Genomic DNA, 14,539 nt, shown 5'->3' with positions numbered 1-14,539 from the left:
CACTTGGTCATGCCAATGTATAGCCTTATATTTGATCGTTTTATCAAACTCCAGAGGAAAAAAACGGCATTCCATTGCACTAAACTAGGCTAATTGTACATTCCATTTGTAATGGGCAAAGCCTTCTAAAAACTTCCAACTTCAATTAGGCTTTAGAGGACGGAGTGACTGGAAATTGCTGGAGTAGTAAGCAGGATGAAAACCGAAACAAGATCAAGTAGATTTCGTAGCCACCAAATTTGAGTACATCAATAACAGTATAATACATCTTTGCTATACAATTCTGTCAACAGCGTCACTCCCATTGCTCAATCAACTGAAAGAAAACCAAGCTTTAAAGACAACCAGGCTGTTTTCTTATGACATTGATATAATATGAACCAGCAGTTCAAGAGCCCATTTGCTGATCCAAACTAGAATTAGAGATGGCTCTGGATTTCCAGGTCCCATGTAGAGCTTACTCCATGTTGTGTTTCGCACGCTGATCATGCTGCAGGGTGATAAAACTAGAGTTGTTATTCCATACCAGTAATGTAGAAGATAGAAAATTGCAAGGGTCTGGGGTGCTTTTTCCCAGGGAGACCATTCCTATTCTCATGCATACCACATATTGCTGATAAATTGAAGTAAAACAAAGAAATTGAAACTTTACAATTACTCTGGCTTTCAAACTAAATCAACACAAATTTTCTTGAGTTTCTTAGTTAACTTAGGATTAGGCAATATCCTATAGTTTGTGCAAAAGTTGAGTAGGAAGACTACCCTGCAGTACGCAACTCAAAATTTTTAACAAAGAAAACTAAAATAGGACACAGCATATCAATTACGATCACTCCTTTACTCCTGTTTTTTATCAGACACATGGTCAGCCTTGAAATAATTAGAAATTAAGGAATTACTGATAAAAACATTGGGAGCATTCAAAAATCCCAAAAATGAATGGAAGTGACAAAACCAAGTGAATGTAAATCAAAAGGAGGATATTTTTCCACGTTGAAGAATCGTATGGAAAATTATGGATCTCAGGGGGTGGGTTGCTAGGAGGAAGCTGGGGAGAGATGGTGATTCATCATCTAAAATTCAAAAGAGTCACCTCACCTCAACCAACCTAAAGAAAGACTTCAAACAAGCAGTGGCCTACTTCAGAGGTTTCCTTTATAACCTACTGCAATGGGTTAAAGTGCCCACAGCTACAAAAATTATATCTCCATAGATGCTCCTTTAGGTGCCAACTTTGAATTGGACATCATGTAAGTATCATCCAAATATAGCCAAACTTTTACCATGTCTATTTAGAATGATTCTTCATTTTTGCATGCATGTTTAAGAAAGGCTTGTTTAGGGTCCCAAATAAACTTCAGAACAAGTTGATTGCCCTGAATTTGGCCTGACTAGGCCACATGTTGACCTCATGATAGAGTGCACTAGACACTTTTTCTTTTGGAGAAGAAACAAGTTTTGACATAGAACATTAGAACCAGGAGAATGAAAGACAATATGGAATCCCCTATATTGCAAGCGACCTATATCAACAGGGTCATAGCACCTGTAGGCAACTTTTAATGCTTAAAATGGCACATCAAATCCACAAATACCAGGAATGCTCGGTTATTCATATAGCAAGCAGGTGTGCATAAAAGTTACCTAATGCAAGGCTCTGTGCCACCGGTGATTTTCCCAGAAACCTTGGGATAACCCTCTTCAACTTCTAGTAGGTTACGTAAAATTTAGCTCAAGAAAATAGAAAAAACAAAATCAGTAATATATGAGAATTATGGGATCAAAACATTCATGTTGGTGAGATTCTAGAAATTTATCAGCCTAATAAAAACAATGCACAACTTTGGTGTGGTCCCAGGCATAATGTCCACTAAACCCAATGAAGTTATATAGCAACTACATCTGCATCTGCAGCCGTGACCTTGATCTTGAAGTACGGTATACTTCATGAGTGCAAGCCAAGTAATGGCAGGATGTTCCACTAGCCACTCAAGGCTTTCAAAGGTTCTTTCACTTTTCTTATCCAAACCAAGCAAACATGGGGGTGCTATTCAAATTCCCTGCTTCTTCCTTCAAATAAACCTTCTATGACAGCCCTTTTTTTAGTGAGTAAAATGAGTGCTACAGCAGTGTGCCAAAATTTATGAAACCCCACAGGAAGGGACATATACAAAAATCACCAACACAAGCCAATAACAAGTTTTTTGAAGGATCACTGCCTGCCAAGCAGAAAGTGACAGATAGAATACACTTCCTAATCCACTAGGCGGGAAAAGATGATCTACACTCTTCATCACTTCCTTACACATACCAACTGTCAGGACTTGGTATTAACGTAACCCCTTAATGCGAAACAGGTTAAATCTGCATAAAGAAACAAACTTTCTGCGGAACTGCAATATGCTAAATCTCTTTCCAAGGAAATCCTCACCCCACCCTGTAGAAAACAGTGTAATAGGACTTGATAGTAAATTTTCCATCCACCTGAAAACATACACTACTATACCTTCCCTAACAAGACCCCTGAAACAAGGAAAGAATCCATAGCTCCAACTGCAAATCCTGAACTGGCTCCAAGATTGGCGTTGGCTCAAATTTGATCATTTAATGTGCGCTCAACGGTAGATTGAATTTTTCTAAATCAAATGATTAATCTTAATAAATAGTTAGGTGACCCACAAAAATGGTATCTGTCACTCTGTCTCATGGCTATGATTCAAGTGACCGTTGCAGTTACAATTCCTGATTTATTAAGCACTCATATAGCAAATCAGGGATATATGAGATCCAACCCGTATCAGAAATTAAAAAAATAAAATAAAATAAAAGGAAGAACAAAAAATACACAAAGCATCTGGATTGGAGCAAAATAAAAAATGATCAAACATTAACCATTAAATTCTTAAAATAAACACCAATCCAACAAACAACAAAACGATCCCAATTGAGTATTCTAATAATCAACATAAAGCAGTCAAGCAATCAAGCAATCAAGAAATCAGGCAATTCAACATACCTAAAGAAATCAACTACCAAGTTTCATAAGACAAACCAGAGGGCTCGCTGCACTGATTGTGAAATTGACTCAGCCAACATGGAAAGGACCAATATCACCAGTCCGGAGAGAGCTAGCAATGTCATCGGCTACAGTCAAGCACGATGAGACCCACCCACTCAGTACCACCCACACGATCTTTGCCATCCACAGAGTCATCCCCCACGGCATTGCCATGCTGTCTCTAAATCTTTCTGACCAAATCAACAAAACCCAAAAATTGTTTTGTGATTCATTCCAACATCAAATCTATACGAATTTCATATATTTTTTCGGCTTCTTTCTGTGCCTTTTCTTTCTTTATTTAGCTTCTTTGATACTCATCAAGGAGGGTTTTTGAAGGTGCCTCTCTTGGAGTTTAGTTTCCACTCCTTCCCAGAACATCACCTCTGATCTTGCCATGTCATCAGTCATCACTGGATTCATCTCAAGTGGGACCCTTTTGACGTGCCAAGATCAGAACGGGTAAGGCGGAAGTTCCATGAAAAACGGTAGTGAAGTAGTGGGCCGATGATGGGCTCAGCCCGTTTACACTGGATAAAAGCTCCCTACAGCCTACGCAGTCCAGCTGGAGATAAGGGTATTATCGTCATTTGAAAAAATGGAGATTAGCAACCGCCCCTACTTTTTATATCTATATGTTCCCGCTTCACGATTTTAAACATCCTGGAAAGGTGAAATCCAGAAATCGAGAAGCCAAAACGAGTATCTCTTCTGAGTGCTCTCTCCAACTCCCATGGCTCCTTCCTTCATTTTTCCACCAAATCTTCAAGCCCTAGAAAACGAAAGCCATGACGGACGTCTCTGTGCTCAAAATCCGATCGACATCTCCTCTCTTCGTTCCTCTGAACTTGAAGAATTCGTCAGAGGTAAGTTTTCTTCCACAGAACCCTACAATTAAAACCAGGTTGGTTGTTGATAAAGTACAGAAAAATTAAGGACATTAAGAATTTTCAATGGTTTTGGAAATTGAGAAATCAAGAAAATCCTTGGACAATGTGGACATTGTCTGGTTGGATTTTTTTCCTTCATTTTGCGGTGATTGAAACATGCAAAGCACGAGATTCTGCTGTTTTTTTTTTCCCTAAATTTTCATGGCATCCAAATAAGTGGGGTAAATTTTTGGTTCTCAATTTATATTCAGTTTTCTTTTGAACGGTAATTTTTCCAGTCAGCAATTGATCAAAACCCTAACAGAATCTCAACTACGAGAATTAGAAGAAAAGCAAAGAAATCAAACATTTGAATATTTCATTTTCATTTATTTATTTGGAACCTGAGAGAACAAACTTTCCCCTTAAGTGCTCCGAATTTCAACTATTTCACTTAGGGAGAGTTTTCACTTTCTTTCTAAGTCAGATTCAAATTTCTATTTATTTTGTTTAGTCATTTTTCTTAGCAAAGAAAATGAGGTTAGTTTTTCTCTGCACATTAACCATATTTTTATGATTTCAATCTGTATTTCTTCTTATGCAAACAGGTGTTTCATTTGATCTCTCTGATAAAGAGCTTTTCTGTGTTGAAGAGCAAGACGTGTTTGACCGTGTGTATTCGTTAATCAAAGGTTTCTCAACTCTCACCCCATCTTGTAAATTAAATCTTGTAGAGAGTCTTAGGTCCAATCTCAGTGTTCTTCTTCCAAATGTGGATTCACTATCGCGAGTTTCTCAAGATCATGCTGAGGATGTACCAATACTTGACCGGGTGGCCTCACATCGGAATGCTTTTAAAATTTATACATTTTTCCTCCTCAACATCATCCTCATTGAGGAGTCTAATATTGGTGTCAACAAGTCCAAGGTAATCTTCCTTTTTATGTGCGTAAGTGTGTCTTATTGGGACACCCCTGCTACTTTAGTTAACTGCTTTGTTATTCATGGATTTAGGCAACACTGAGTAGTAGGAAGAAACAACCTATACACTCATGGAATTGGGAACCACAGAGGGGTCGGATACTCAACTTAATAGCTAATTCACTAGAGATCAACCTTCCATTGCTCTTTGGGTCATCAGACCCCGATGAAAATTACTTATCTTTCATTGTAAAGTAAGTTGGGTAATTACGTTGATTTATTTTAATATGATTTTGCATGTTTATCCTTGTAAGTTTAATTCAAATCTCCTGTTTTGGATTTTGTAGGAATGTATTCTCTATGTTTGAGAACGCAATACTGTTGAAAGATTCAGAGACAAAAGATGCTCTCTGTCGTATAATTGGGACATGTGCTACCAAGTATCACTACATGGCGCAATCATGTGCATCAATTTTACACCTGATGCACAAGCATGATTTTGTTATCACCCCTATGGCTGATGCAGTTGCCAGTGCTGAGAAGAAATATGCTGATGGAAGTTTGGCCAGTTCTCTTATCCGAGAGATTGGAAGGACCAACCCAAAAGACTACGTGAAAGACACTGTTGGGGCTGAAAATATAGGACGCTTTCTTGTGGAGCTCGCTGACAGGCTCCCAAAGTTGATTTCAACCAACATTGGTCTCTTGGTCCCTCACTTTGGCGGAGAATCTTATAAGATAAGGAATGCTCTTGTTGGTGTGTTGGGGAAGTTGGTTATGAAAGCCTTTAAGAATGTTGAGGGTGAAGTAAGTTCAAAATCTATTCAGCTTCGAACCAAGCAAGCCATGCTGGAAATATTGCTGGAGCGATGTCGAGATGTTTCAGCTTATACCAGGAGTCGGGTTCTTCAGGTTTGGGGTGAACTATGTGAAGAACATTCTGTTTCAATTGGCATGTGGAATGAGGTTGCTGCAGTTGCTGCAGGGAGGTTGGAGGATAAGAGTGCAATTGTAAGAAAATCTGCTCTGAATTTACTTATCATGATGCTGCAGCATAACCCTTTTGGGCCACAACTTCGAATAGCTTCTTTTGAAGCAACCTTAGAGCAGTACAAGAAGAAGTTGAATGAACTTCAACCAAATCTGGCTTCAGAGAGTGTTTTAGATGGGCTACCCTCTGATGGTGATACCTGCAATGGAGATGGTGAAGTTGACAGTGTAATGAGGAAGAGGTGGGCCAGGTGGCCAAGGGGCAGCAAGATAGTTTAACTGATAGCTGTTTGCCCCATACAGCAGAAGGAATTGTTGAGAATGATAGTCCTGTGCCAGATGTTGGGAATTTGGAGCAGACCAGGGCCCTGGTTGCATCACTTGAGGCTGGCTTGAGATTTTCTAAGTGTGTTTCTGCAACAATGCCCACCCTTGTTCAACTGATGGCTTCATCTTCTGCTACTGACGTAGAGAACACAATTCTCTTATTGATGCGGTGCAAACAGTTCCAAGTTGATGGCTCAGAAGCCTGCCTCCGGAAGATGTTACCACTGGTAATATTTCTATTTTGTTCATGCTTTGGAAATAGGGATACAACTTAAAGTTACAGCTTTGTTTGATAGACATTTTAGATTTAATAGTGTCCTAATGTGCTGGTTGTCTACAGGTATTTTCTCAGGACAAATCCACTTATGAAGCTGTAGAGAATGCGTTTGTTACAATATATATAAGGAAAAGTTCCATGGAGACTGCCAAAAATCTTTTGAATCTTGCCATAGATTCAAATATTGGAGATCTTGCAGCCCTGGAGTTCATAGTTGGTGCTTTGGTGTCCAAGGGTGATATATCTACCAGCATGGTATGTTCCTATATATCTTGTGTAAATAATTTGAAAGTTTTCAATGAGGTGAGCATGGGTTGAGTTTTATTCCATAGGTAGTAACTTGAAAAGTTGAGAAAATCAAGCTGACTCTCTTGACTGTGTGTATTAGAGAATCATCACATAGGTTTTAAAACATTACCCAGCTCCTATGAATATCATGATGTTTATGAAGCTACAAATTGAATTTGTCATCAAATTTGTTCTTTCCTCATTGGAAGGCAAATGCTTCAGAGTTTTAATTTTTTTGTGCAGATTTCAGCACTATGGGATTTCTTTTGCTTTAATGTTAGCGGAACCACTGCAGAGCAAAGCCGGGGTGCTTTATCTGTCCTTTGCATGGCAGCAAAATTATCCCATGGGATTCTTGTTTCACACTTACAGGACATCATAGACATAGGGTTTGGTCGTTGGGCAAAAGTGGAACCTTTGCTTGCCAGAACCGCATGCGTTGCCCTTCAGAGGTTGTCTGAAGCGGACAAGAAAAAACTACTGTCTAGTAATGGAACCCGGATATTTGGTATTCTGGAAAGCTTAATCACCAGTTTTTGGTTGCCAGAAAACATATGGTATGCTGCTGCCGATAAAGCTATTGGTGCTATTTATGTAATTCATCCAACTCCTGAAACCTTAGCTTCTGACCTGGTGCAAAAGTCTCTTAGTTCTGTATTTGATTGTGGTGGAGGAGATGAGTTGCAAAATGACATTGAAAATGGTGGCAGCAGTGTCCTTTCAACTGTTCAAGTCACAAAACTTAGTAGATATTTATTTATAGTAAGCCATGTTGCCATGAACCAATTGACGTATATTGAGTCATGTGTCCGAAGGATCCAGAAACAGAAGGCAAAGAAAGATAAGATAGATGCTGAGAGCCAGTATGTTCCTAATGGCATGGCACCTGCTGATGCGGTTAAGGTAAAATGGGAGTTCAGATGTTATTTAATTGATTAATTTTTCTTCACCAGAACCTCTTTTTACTGATTCCACTTCCTTTGATGGTGCTTTGCAGGAGAATGGTATCAATGCTGAGTTAGGTCTTGCTGCATCTGAAGATGCTATACTTGATTCACTTTCCGAAAGGGCAGAGAAAGAAATTATTTCTGGTGGTTCTGCTGAGAAGAATTTGATTGGCCACTGTGCACCTTTCCTGTCGAAGCTTTGTAGAAATTTTAGTTTAATGCAAAAGGTGTTGTTTTTGCTGCTCACTTCTCACAGCTTGTCTATGCCCTCACATTCCTTGAATATTTGTTTAAATGGCACATGGAATTTGCAAAAACCTTAAAATTTGAATAATCTTGTCCTTAATGATGGAGGCATTGAAGCTTTCAGCCTGTCACTGGCTTGAATTTTGGAAATTTAGATTAGATCTTTATAAAATTTGACAAAATTCCTTTAAATATTAGAATAAAAACATCCTATTAGATGCTTTGTGAACATGCAATGATTTGTTTTCTTTTTGATGGTCTTAATGCTTACAAACTGAGAACCTTTCTATTCTTTCCAGTATCCAGAACTACAGGCATCTGGAATGCTTGCACTATGTCGATTTATGATTATTGATGCCAATTTTTGGTGAGATGTCCCTCCTCTCCCCCACACCCCTCTCTCTCTCTCTTTCCCTAACATCTTATAAGGTTCAAATTTAATGACTTTGTAGTGAAGCAAATCTCCAGCTTCTCTTCACTGTTGTGGAGAATGCACCATCAGAAACTGTTCGTTCCAATTGTACTATAGTGCTTGGTGATTTAGCAGTTCGTTTCCCTAATCTGTTAGAGCCATGGACCGAAAACATGTATGCTCGGTTACAGGATTCGTCAGTGTCTGTCAGAAAAAATGCTGTTTTGGTTCTTTCTCATCTCATATTAAATGATATGATGAAGGTTTGAATGTCCTGACCAACAACTTTATGCTTCTTTTATTTTTTTACTAGTGTTGTGTTGTCATATGGTGACATTGGTTGACCAGGTTAAAGGTTATATAAATGAAATGGCCATGAGATTAGAAGATGAAGATGAAAGAATTTCAAAACTGGCCAAACTTTTCTTTCATGAATTGTCTAAGAAAGGTAATTTCTGATGCACAACTGGTATCCTTGTATGGATGACTACTCTACTTTTCTTGTGTTAAATAAATATTGGAATTGCCTAATCTTAATCTTGACTACAGGAAGCAATCCAATATATAATCTACTTCCGGATATCCTTGGCAAATTATGTAACCGGAATTTGAAGAGGGAGTCATTCTGCAATATCATGCAGTTCTTAATAGGTTCTATTAAGAAGGTATAGATTGTTTAAGTTAAAGCAAGCATTTATTCTTGACAACAAGTCATGTTTTATTTTGAATTTCTCTAGGACAAACAAATGGAAGCTCTGGTTGAAAAGCTTTGCAATCGGTTTAGTGGAGTCACAGGTATTCTTTATAGTATCACTGTAATTCATCTACTCTAGTGAAGTTTTTGGATACATTGAAGACTCCTCTTCTGCTGCAGATGTTAGACAATGGGAATATGTATCATATTGCCTGTCTCAGCTGGCATTCACTGAAAAGGGCATGAAAAAGCTCATGGAGTCATTCAAAACATATGAGCATGCCCTATCTGAGGATTCTGTGATGGACCATTTCAAAAACATAATTAGCAAGGTATTAATTTGTTGTTCTTGTGTTACCACATTTGCAGTTGAATCTTTAACAATAAGTGTTTTTACACACTGAATATAATCAGAGTAAGAAGTTTGCAAAACCGGAACTGAAGTCTTGCATCGAGGAGTTTGAGGAGAAGCTTAATAAATTCCATGTGGAACGGAAGGAACAAGAGGTTACTGCAAGAAATGCCCAAGTACATCAACAGAAAGTTGGTAGCTTGGAAAGTCTTATGGTAGATGGGAGCACTGTAGAAGAATGTCAAGAGGCTGATGTTGTTGAAGGTAGGTGCATTAGTCTTTTGCTTGATTCAATATGCTTTATGATTCTACAGTCACTTGAGTTGTTCCTTAAGCCTTCTTGAACATTTCTAGCAAGCTATTTGCCAATAGCTTTTTGTTAGGACTTTATTTGTGGCCTGGATTTCCTGTTGTACACTGTTTTATCAGAAATGAACACCTAGAAACACGAAAGCTGCACAGTGCTGGTCCTGACTCGTGTCCTGGGCTCATGCATGTAGAGATATAACAAGGCTAAATAATTCATATCATTGTTGAGCTGGTTTAAACATTTGTGGATTTGTTGTTTTTTTATTATGTCAACTTAATGGTTTCTTATTGATGTTGAGCCCTTTATAAGTTGCTCAGGTGGTCCACTTCTTCTTCTTTTTTATTTTATTTTATTTTATTTTAATAATTATGGGAGTTTGTTATTATTTGTGTTTGGACCAAGATTCCTGTATTAATTTTATCAAGGCACATGGTTGAAATATTAGGTAGCTATAATATATATAAGGCATATTGGGGAATTCAAATAAAATTGAATTATTCAACCTTTTTCATATGTTTCTTGTGGTACTGTCCATTGGTGTGACTGGGGTCATTACTGGAAACTTCTACCAGCATCATGAAAGGCAGTAGTATGTCAGAACTGTGAATTATTTCTATTTTCAAGTATGTAATAGCTTCCATTCTTTAATACCCCACTTATGCTGGTGGATCTGTATCTGCAAGTGCTACTGAAAGTTAGTAATCACATAATTTAATTGGACATCCGTGCACACCATAAGTAAAATGTTCTACTAGTTGGTAAGCTGAAGTGTTAAACATCAATGACGGTAGTAGTTATGTGCCATCTTGTTTGCTAATCTTTTCTTGAATGAATGGTACGACATTATTTGGCCACTGCATAGATTTCAAATTTCTGACTTAATAAACATCTAGAGATGCCTGATATTTGACAGATGGAGAAGTCATTGATCCATCCTTGAAAGGCATGACCCAGTCTCTGAATGATGTATCAAAATCAAGAACTTCAAAGGTAGAAGAATATTCTGATGTGTCCAGTGAAGTGATTGAATCAGAACAAGGTGAAAGCGAAATTCAATCAGCAAAAGTTCATCTAAGAGGTAGTTTAGGCTTCAAGCTCTAAAGCGTTCTGTCTTGTGACTTCAGCATAATTTTGAAAACAGAGACTTGAATAATGTGCTGCCATTTTTAGGTTCCTCCAAGTCAAGAGGAAAAAAAACCAACATGAAAGATCAAAAGAGGGACACTTCCACGTCCATGTCCACAAGAAGAAATCTTAGGTCAGTTTAAAGGTATGAAAATTTATATTCATTTCATGTTATTGTTACCTGCATTGAATCTATCACGGAATAATCTGGCAATACTACTCCAATAGTGGGTTTTCAGTAGAAAATGGGGGTTGTTATTATCCATGGCCCTAACATTGGGTTTGCATGTAGCTGAGTTAGCAGATTCCCATTAGTTCCATTTATTATTGCCATGAGTGGCCATTATGTGGAGAGGTTTGCATGTGTCATACCATCTTAACAGCAGTTACGTGCTCTAGAGCATGATAACTCAGAAAATTGTACCTGTATGGTAGCACTGGGTAGAGTACTGAATTGGCTTCTTATATATTACTGTTTTGCTCAATTACTGTCACGAGATTATTCTGTATCATCTGATAGAAAGCCTTGTATTTCACACTATGAAAATTCTCACAGTAAATGACGATAAGAAGATCACATTGTCCAGTCAGAAGAACGTCCTAGTATTTATGACATTGATTGCTGAGGCCTATTACCATTAAATATAAGATATGTGCTTGTTTCCTTTCACTTGCACACATTATAGGGGGTTTGAATATTTATATTCAAGATTTTCTCTCATGCATGCTACTGAAATTCAGATTTTTTTTCCCAAATTGGATATGTTTTTCCAAATTAGGAGGAGATGATTTTGATTGAGACAAAGCCTTATGCGCTGTATTGTTTTTTTGGCGTTCTGATTGTATACTTGATGTGTACTGTTTTCGCCATTTCTAAGGCGCTTCTAATACAAGCTCTACTTACCTATCAAAAAAAAAAGGCCTTGTGCGTTATATTCACATCATAAAAGACTATTTGATGTTGGGTGGTCTGGTTATTTGACAGGAAAGTTAGTCTCAGAACTTGAATTGCATTCCCTTGTAATTGTTATCATGGCTTTAAAAACTCTAAACCAAATGTTGTGCAACTTGTAGTTATGATCATCAGGCTTTAAACATTAACAGATTTCTATGATTGTGCAGGTAGAAGGAAGAGGGAGAATTATTACAATCACTTCTTTGTTTTGCTTTTTGTATTTGTTGAAAGTAAAGCAGGAAGTTTCCTTTGTAGTTGAGCATCTCCAGATCTGTAATATTTTGGTTGTAGTATGAGAAATTGAATGACAAACCTCTGGAAATGTTTAGAATTTGCAGGTCAAGAGATTGACCAACAGTGCTGGAATTATAAATGTCGATTGATTCCAGTGTAATACGAAAACCTTGGAGTTTTTCTTTTTGGAGCTGCTTAATTCCAACAAAAAGGAATTATGTTGAAATAATTATTTCATATATTTCAAACTATGTATGATTTTTTTTTAAACTTTGAACAGGTGTTGTAAATATACAGAGAAAAAAACTGAAATAGGAGGTTGGAATTATTTTTCAGTTTGTTAATACAATAAAAAAAAAAATGAGTACAGCTTCCCTAGTTTTTTCATGCTGGCATCTGCATATGCTTTTGTTGCAGTTGGTTGCCTCTGTGCAGGGGTATTTCAGGAAGACCCAGCAGGCGCAGGGACATAAAGCAGATGATGTATGATACAGCCCTTTTGCTTTGGTTAAGGCTAAACAGACGTATCACTTACAAAGAATCATGTTTATATATTATGTTCTAGCTGAAACCATGACTACCAGGCACCCAATTTTACCTGCTGTAACTGAATTCTGCTGTTGCTGCTGCTTATCTGTCTGCACCACTTTTGAGTTCTCTTGAATACAGTTACAACCTTGTTTAGGAGATCAGTTGATGCCTTGATGGGATTTTCTTCAGAATAATCTTTCGGAGTATAAGTTCAAAATAATCCATTGGTAGAAAAAAAATGGCAAGAATAGTGCTTATCTTTTTGCATTCATGTAAGCATCTATATGGATTTTTTTTTAAGTGTGAAAACCACTGGTGACTGTGGTTTTAAAAGTTTTATAAATATTCTTAAAACCACAGTTTGTGATTGTGGTTTTACAATTTTCTTTATAACTATAGTTAGTAACTATGATTTTAAAATTATTTTTAGTTTATTCATGTTTTAATAATATTATGATTTTACTATTATTTTTAAAATATTTTTTATCATAATAACCATAAACCACCATTATTAAGGAGTAACCTAAAATCATAATTATTAATATAATTTTTTATGAAAATATAAAATTTTAAAATAATATAAATAATTTATTTAATTATTTTAAAATTTTAAAATAATATGAAAAAATAATTTCTTTAATTAATATATGATAAATTTCATAAACAAATAAATATTTTATTTATCATAAATATAATAAATTTTTATGGGAATGTAGACAAAATTATTTTCTGAAAATTTCAAGGAAAATATGAAAAAATAAAGATAATATATATATAATTTTAAAACAGTCGTAAAGAAAAAATTTATTAAGGATAATTTGTAAAAAAAATTTAAACCGACAATGAAAAATTATAAGAAATTTTAAAAATATCCTTAAAAATCACTGTCATAGACTGTGGTTTTACAAATTTTTTTAAAACCACAACTACTAACTATGGGGTTTCATAAATATCTTTAAGGGGAACTCATGTAAACATACATCAACTAAAAAATATGAGATTTTTAAAACTTTGCTTTATTTTTAATTTTAGTGTAAATTATGGATGTACCAAAATTTCTTTACGATGTACTAGATTTTCTTAAAGTTCTTTTTGGAGTGGGAAAAATATTNTTATGAAAAATTATAAGAAATTTTAAAAATATCCTTAAAAATCACTGTCATAGACTGTGGTTTTACAAATTTTTTTTAAAACCACAACTACTAACTATGGGGTTTCATAAATATCTTTAAGGGGAACTCATGTAAACATACATCAACTAAAAAAATATGAGATTTTAAAACTTTGCTTTTTTATTTTTAATTTTAGTGTAAATTATGGATGTACCAAAATTTCTTTACGATGTACTAGATTTTCTTAAAGTTCTTTTTGGAGTGGGAAAAATATTTTACAATTTTTCATTGTCAGTTTAAAATTATTTTTATTTACAAATTATCCTTAATAAATTTTTTCTTTACAACTGTTTTAAAATTATATATATATTATCTTTATTTTTTCATATTTTCCTTGAAATTTTGAGAAAATAATTTTGTCTACATTCCCATAAAAATTTATATATTTATGGTAAATAAAATATTTATTTGTTTTATGAATTTTATCACATATGAATTAAAGAAAATTATTTTTTCATATTATTTTAAAATTTTAAAATAACTAAATAAATTATTTATATTATTTTAAAATTTTATATTTTCATATAAAAATTAATGTCAATGATTATGATTTTAGGTTATTCCTTAATAAAAGTGGTTTTATGGTTATTATGGTAAAAAATATTTTAAAAATAATATTAAAATCATAATGTTATTAAAATATAGATGGATTAAAAATAATTTCTGATACTTGTAAAACTACAGTCATCAACGGTGGTTCTAAGGAAAATTGTAAACCACAGTTATAAACTATAGTTTTAAGGATATTTTTTTAAACTTTTAAAATCACAGTTACGTGGTTTTACACATTTAAAAAAAAATTCATGTAGATACTTACGTTAATGCAAAAAG

General features: G+C 35.3%; 2 protein-coding genes across 3 annotated transcripts; one reads left to right on the top strand and one right to left on the bottom strand.

The window, feature by feature from the left end:
* Positions 1 to 3: 3 nt before the first annotated feature.
* LOC117920280 lies at positions 4 to 3,434 on the bottom strand. 2 transcript variants are annotated; one of them, XM_034837713.1, is made up of 2 exons: positions 3,053 to 3,427; positions 4 to 490 (listed from the first exon to the last, which is right to left on the bottom strand). In XM_034837713.1, exon 1 carries the CDS (start codon positions 3,230 to 3,232, stop codon positions 3,086 to 3,088), a length of 147 nt encoding a protein of 48 aa, XP_034693604.1. In that variant the 5' UTR covers positions 3,233 to 3,427; the 3' UTR covers positions 4 to 490; positions 3,053 to 3,085. The 2 variants fall into 2 exon arrangements, 1 of the variants encoding a protein (XP_034693604.1); XR_004652228.1 differs by having other exon boundaries at positions 199 to 490; positions 3,017 to 3,434.
* A 268-nt stretch (positions 3,435 to 3,702) lies between these two features.
* LOC117920278 (condensin complex subunit 1) lies at positions 3,703 to 12,272 on the top strand. Its single transcript, XM_034837710.1, is given in 18 exon segments — positions 3,703 to 3,924; positions 4,536 to 4,855; positions 4,942 to 5,102; positions 5,196 to 6,075; positions 6,078 to 6,392; positions 6,506 to 6,697; positions 6,974 to 7,633; positions 7,728 to 7,904; positions 8,223 to 8,290; positions 8,376 to 8,598; positions 8,684 to 8,783; positions 8,885 to 9,000; positions 9,073 to 9,130; positions 9,210 to 9,361; positions 9,444 to 9,645; positions 10,605 to 10,769; positions 10,862 to 10,961; positions 11,939 to 12,272. Coding segments are annotated over 17 exon segments (4,020 nt in total). The 5' UTR covers positions 3,703 to 3,791; the 3' UTR covers positions 10,960 to 10,961; positions 11,939 to 12,272.
* The last annotated feature ends 2,267 nt before the right edge of the window (positions 12,273 to 14,539 follow it).

This window comes from Vitis riparia, chromosome 8 (assembly GCF_004353265.1).
Source record: "Vitis riparia cultivar Riparia Gloire de Montpellier isolate 1030 chromosome 8, EGFV_Vit.rip_1.0, whole genome shotgun sequence".
NCBI lineage: Eukaryota > Viridiplantae > Streptophyta > Magnoliopsida > Vitales > Vitaceae > Vitis > Vitis riparia.
This window is presented reverse-complemented; position numbering and strand designations above follow the sequence as displayed.

Bases quoted from the DNA above. Each gene is read 5' to 3' on its own strand.
- LOC117920280 (XM_034837713.1), bottom strand. From the start codon at position 3,232: ATGGCAATGCCGTGGGGGATGACTCTGTGGATGGCAAAGATCGTGTGG.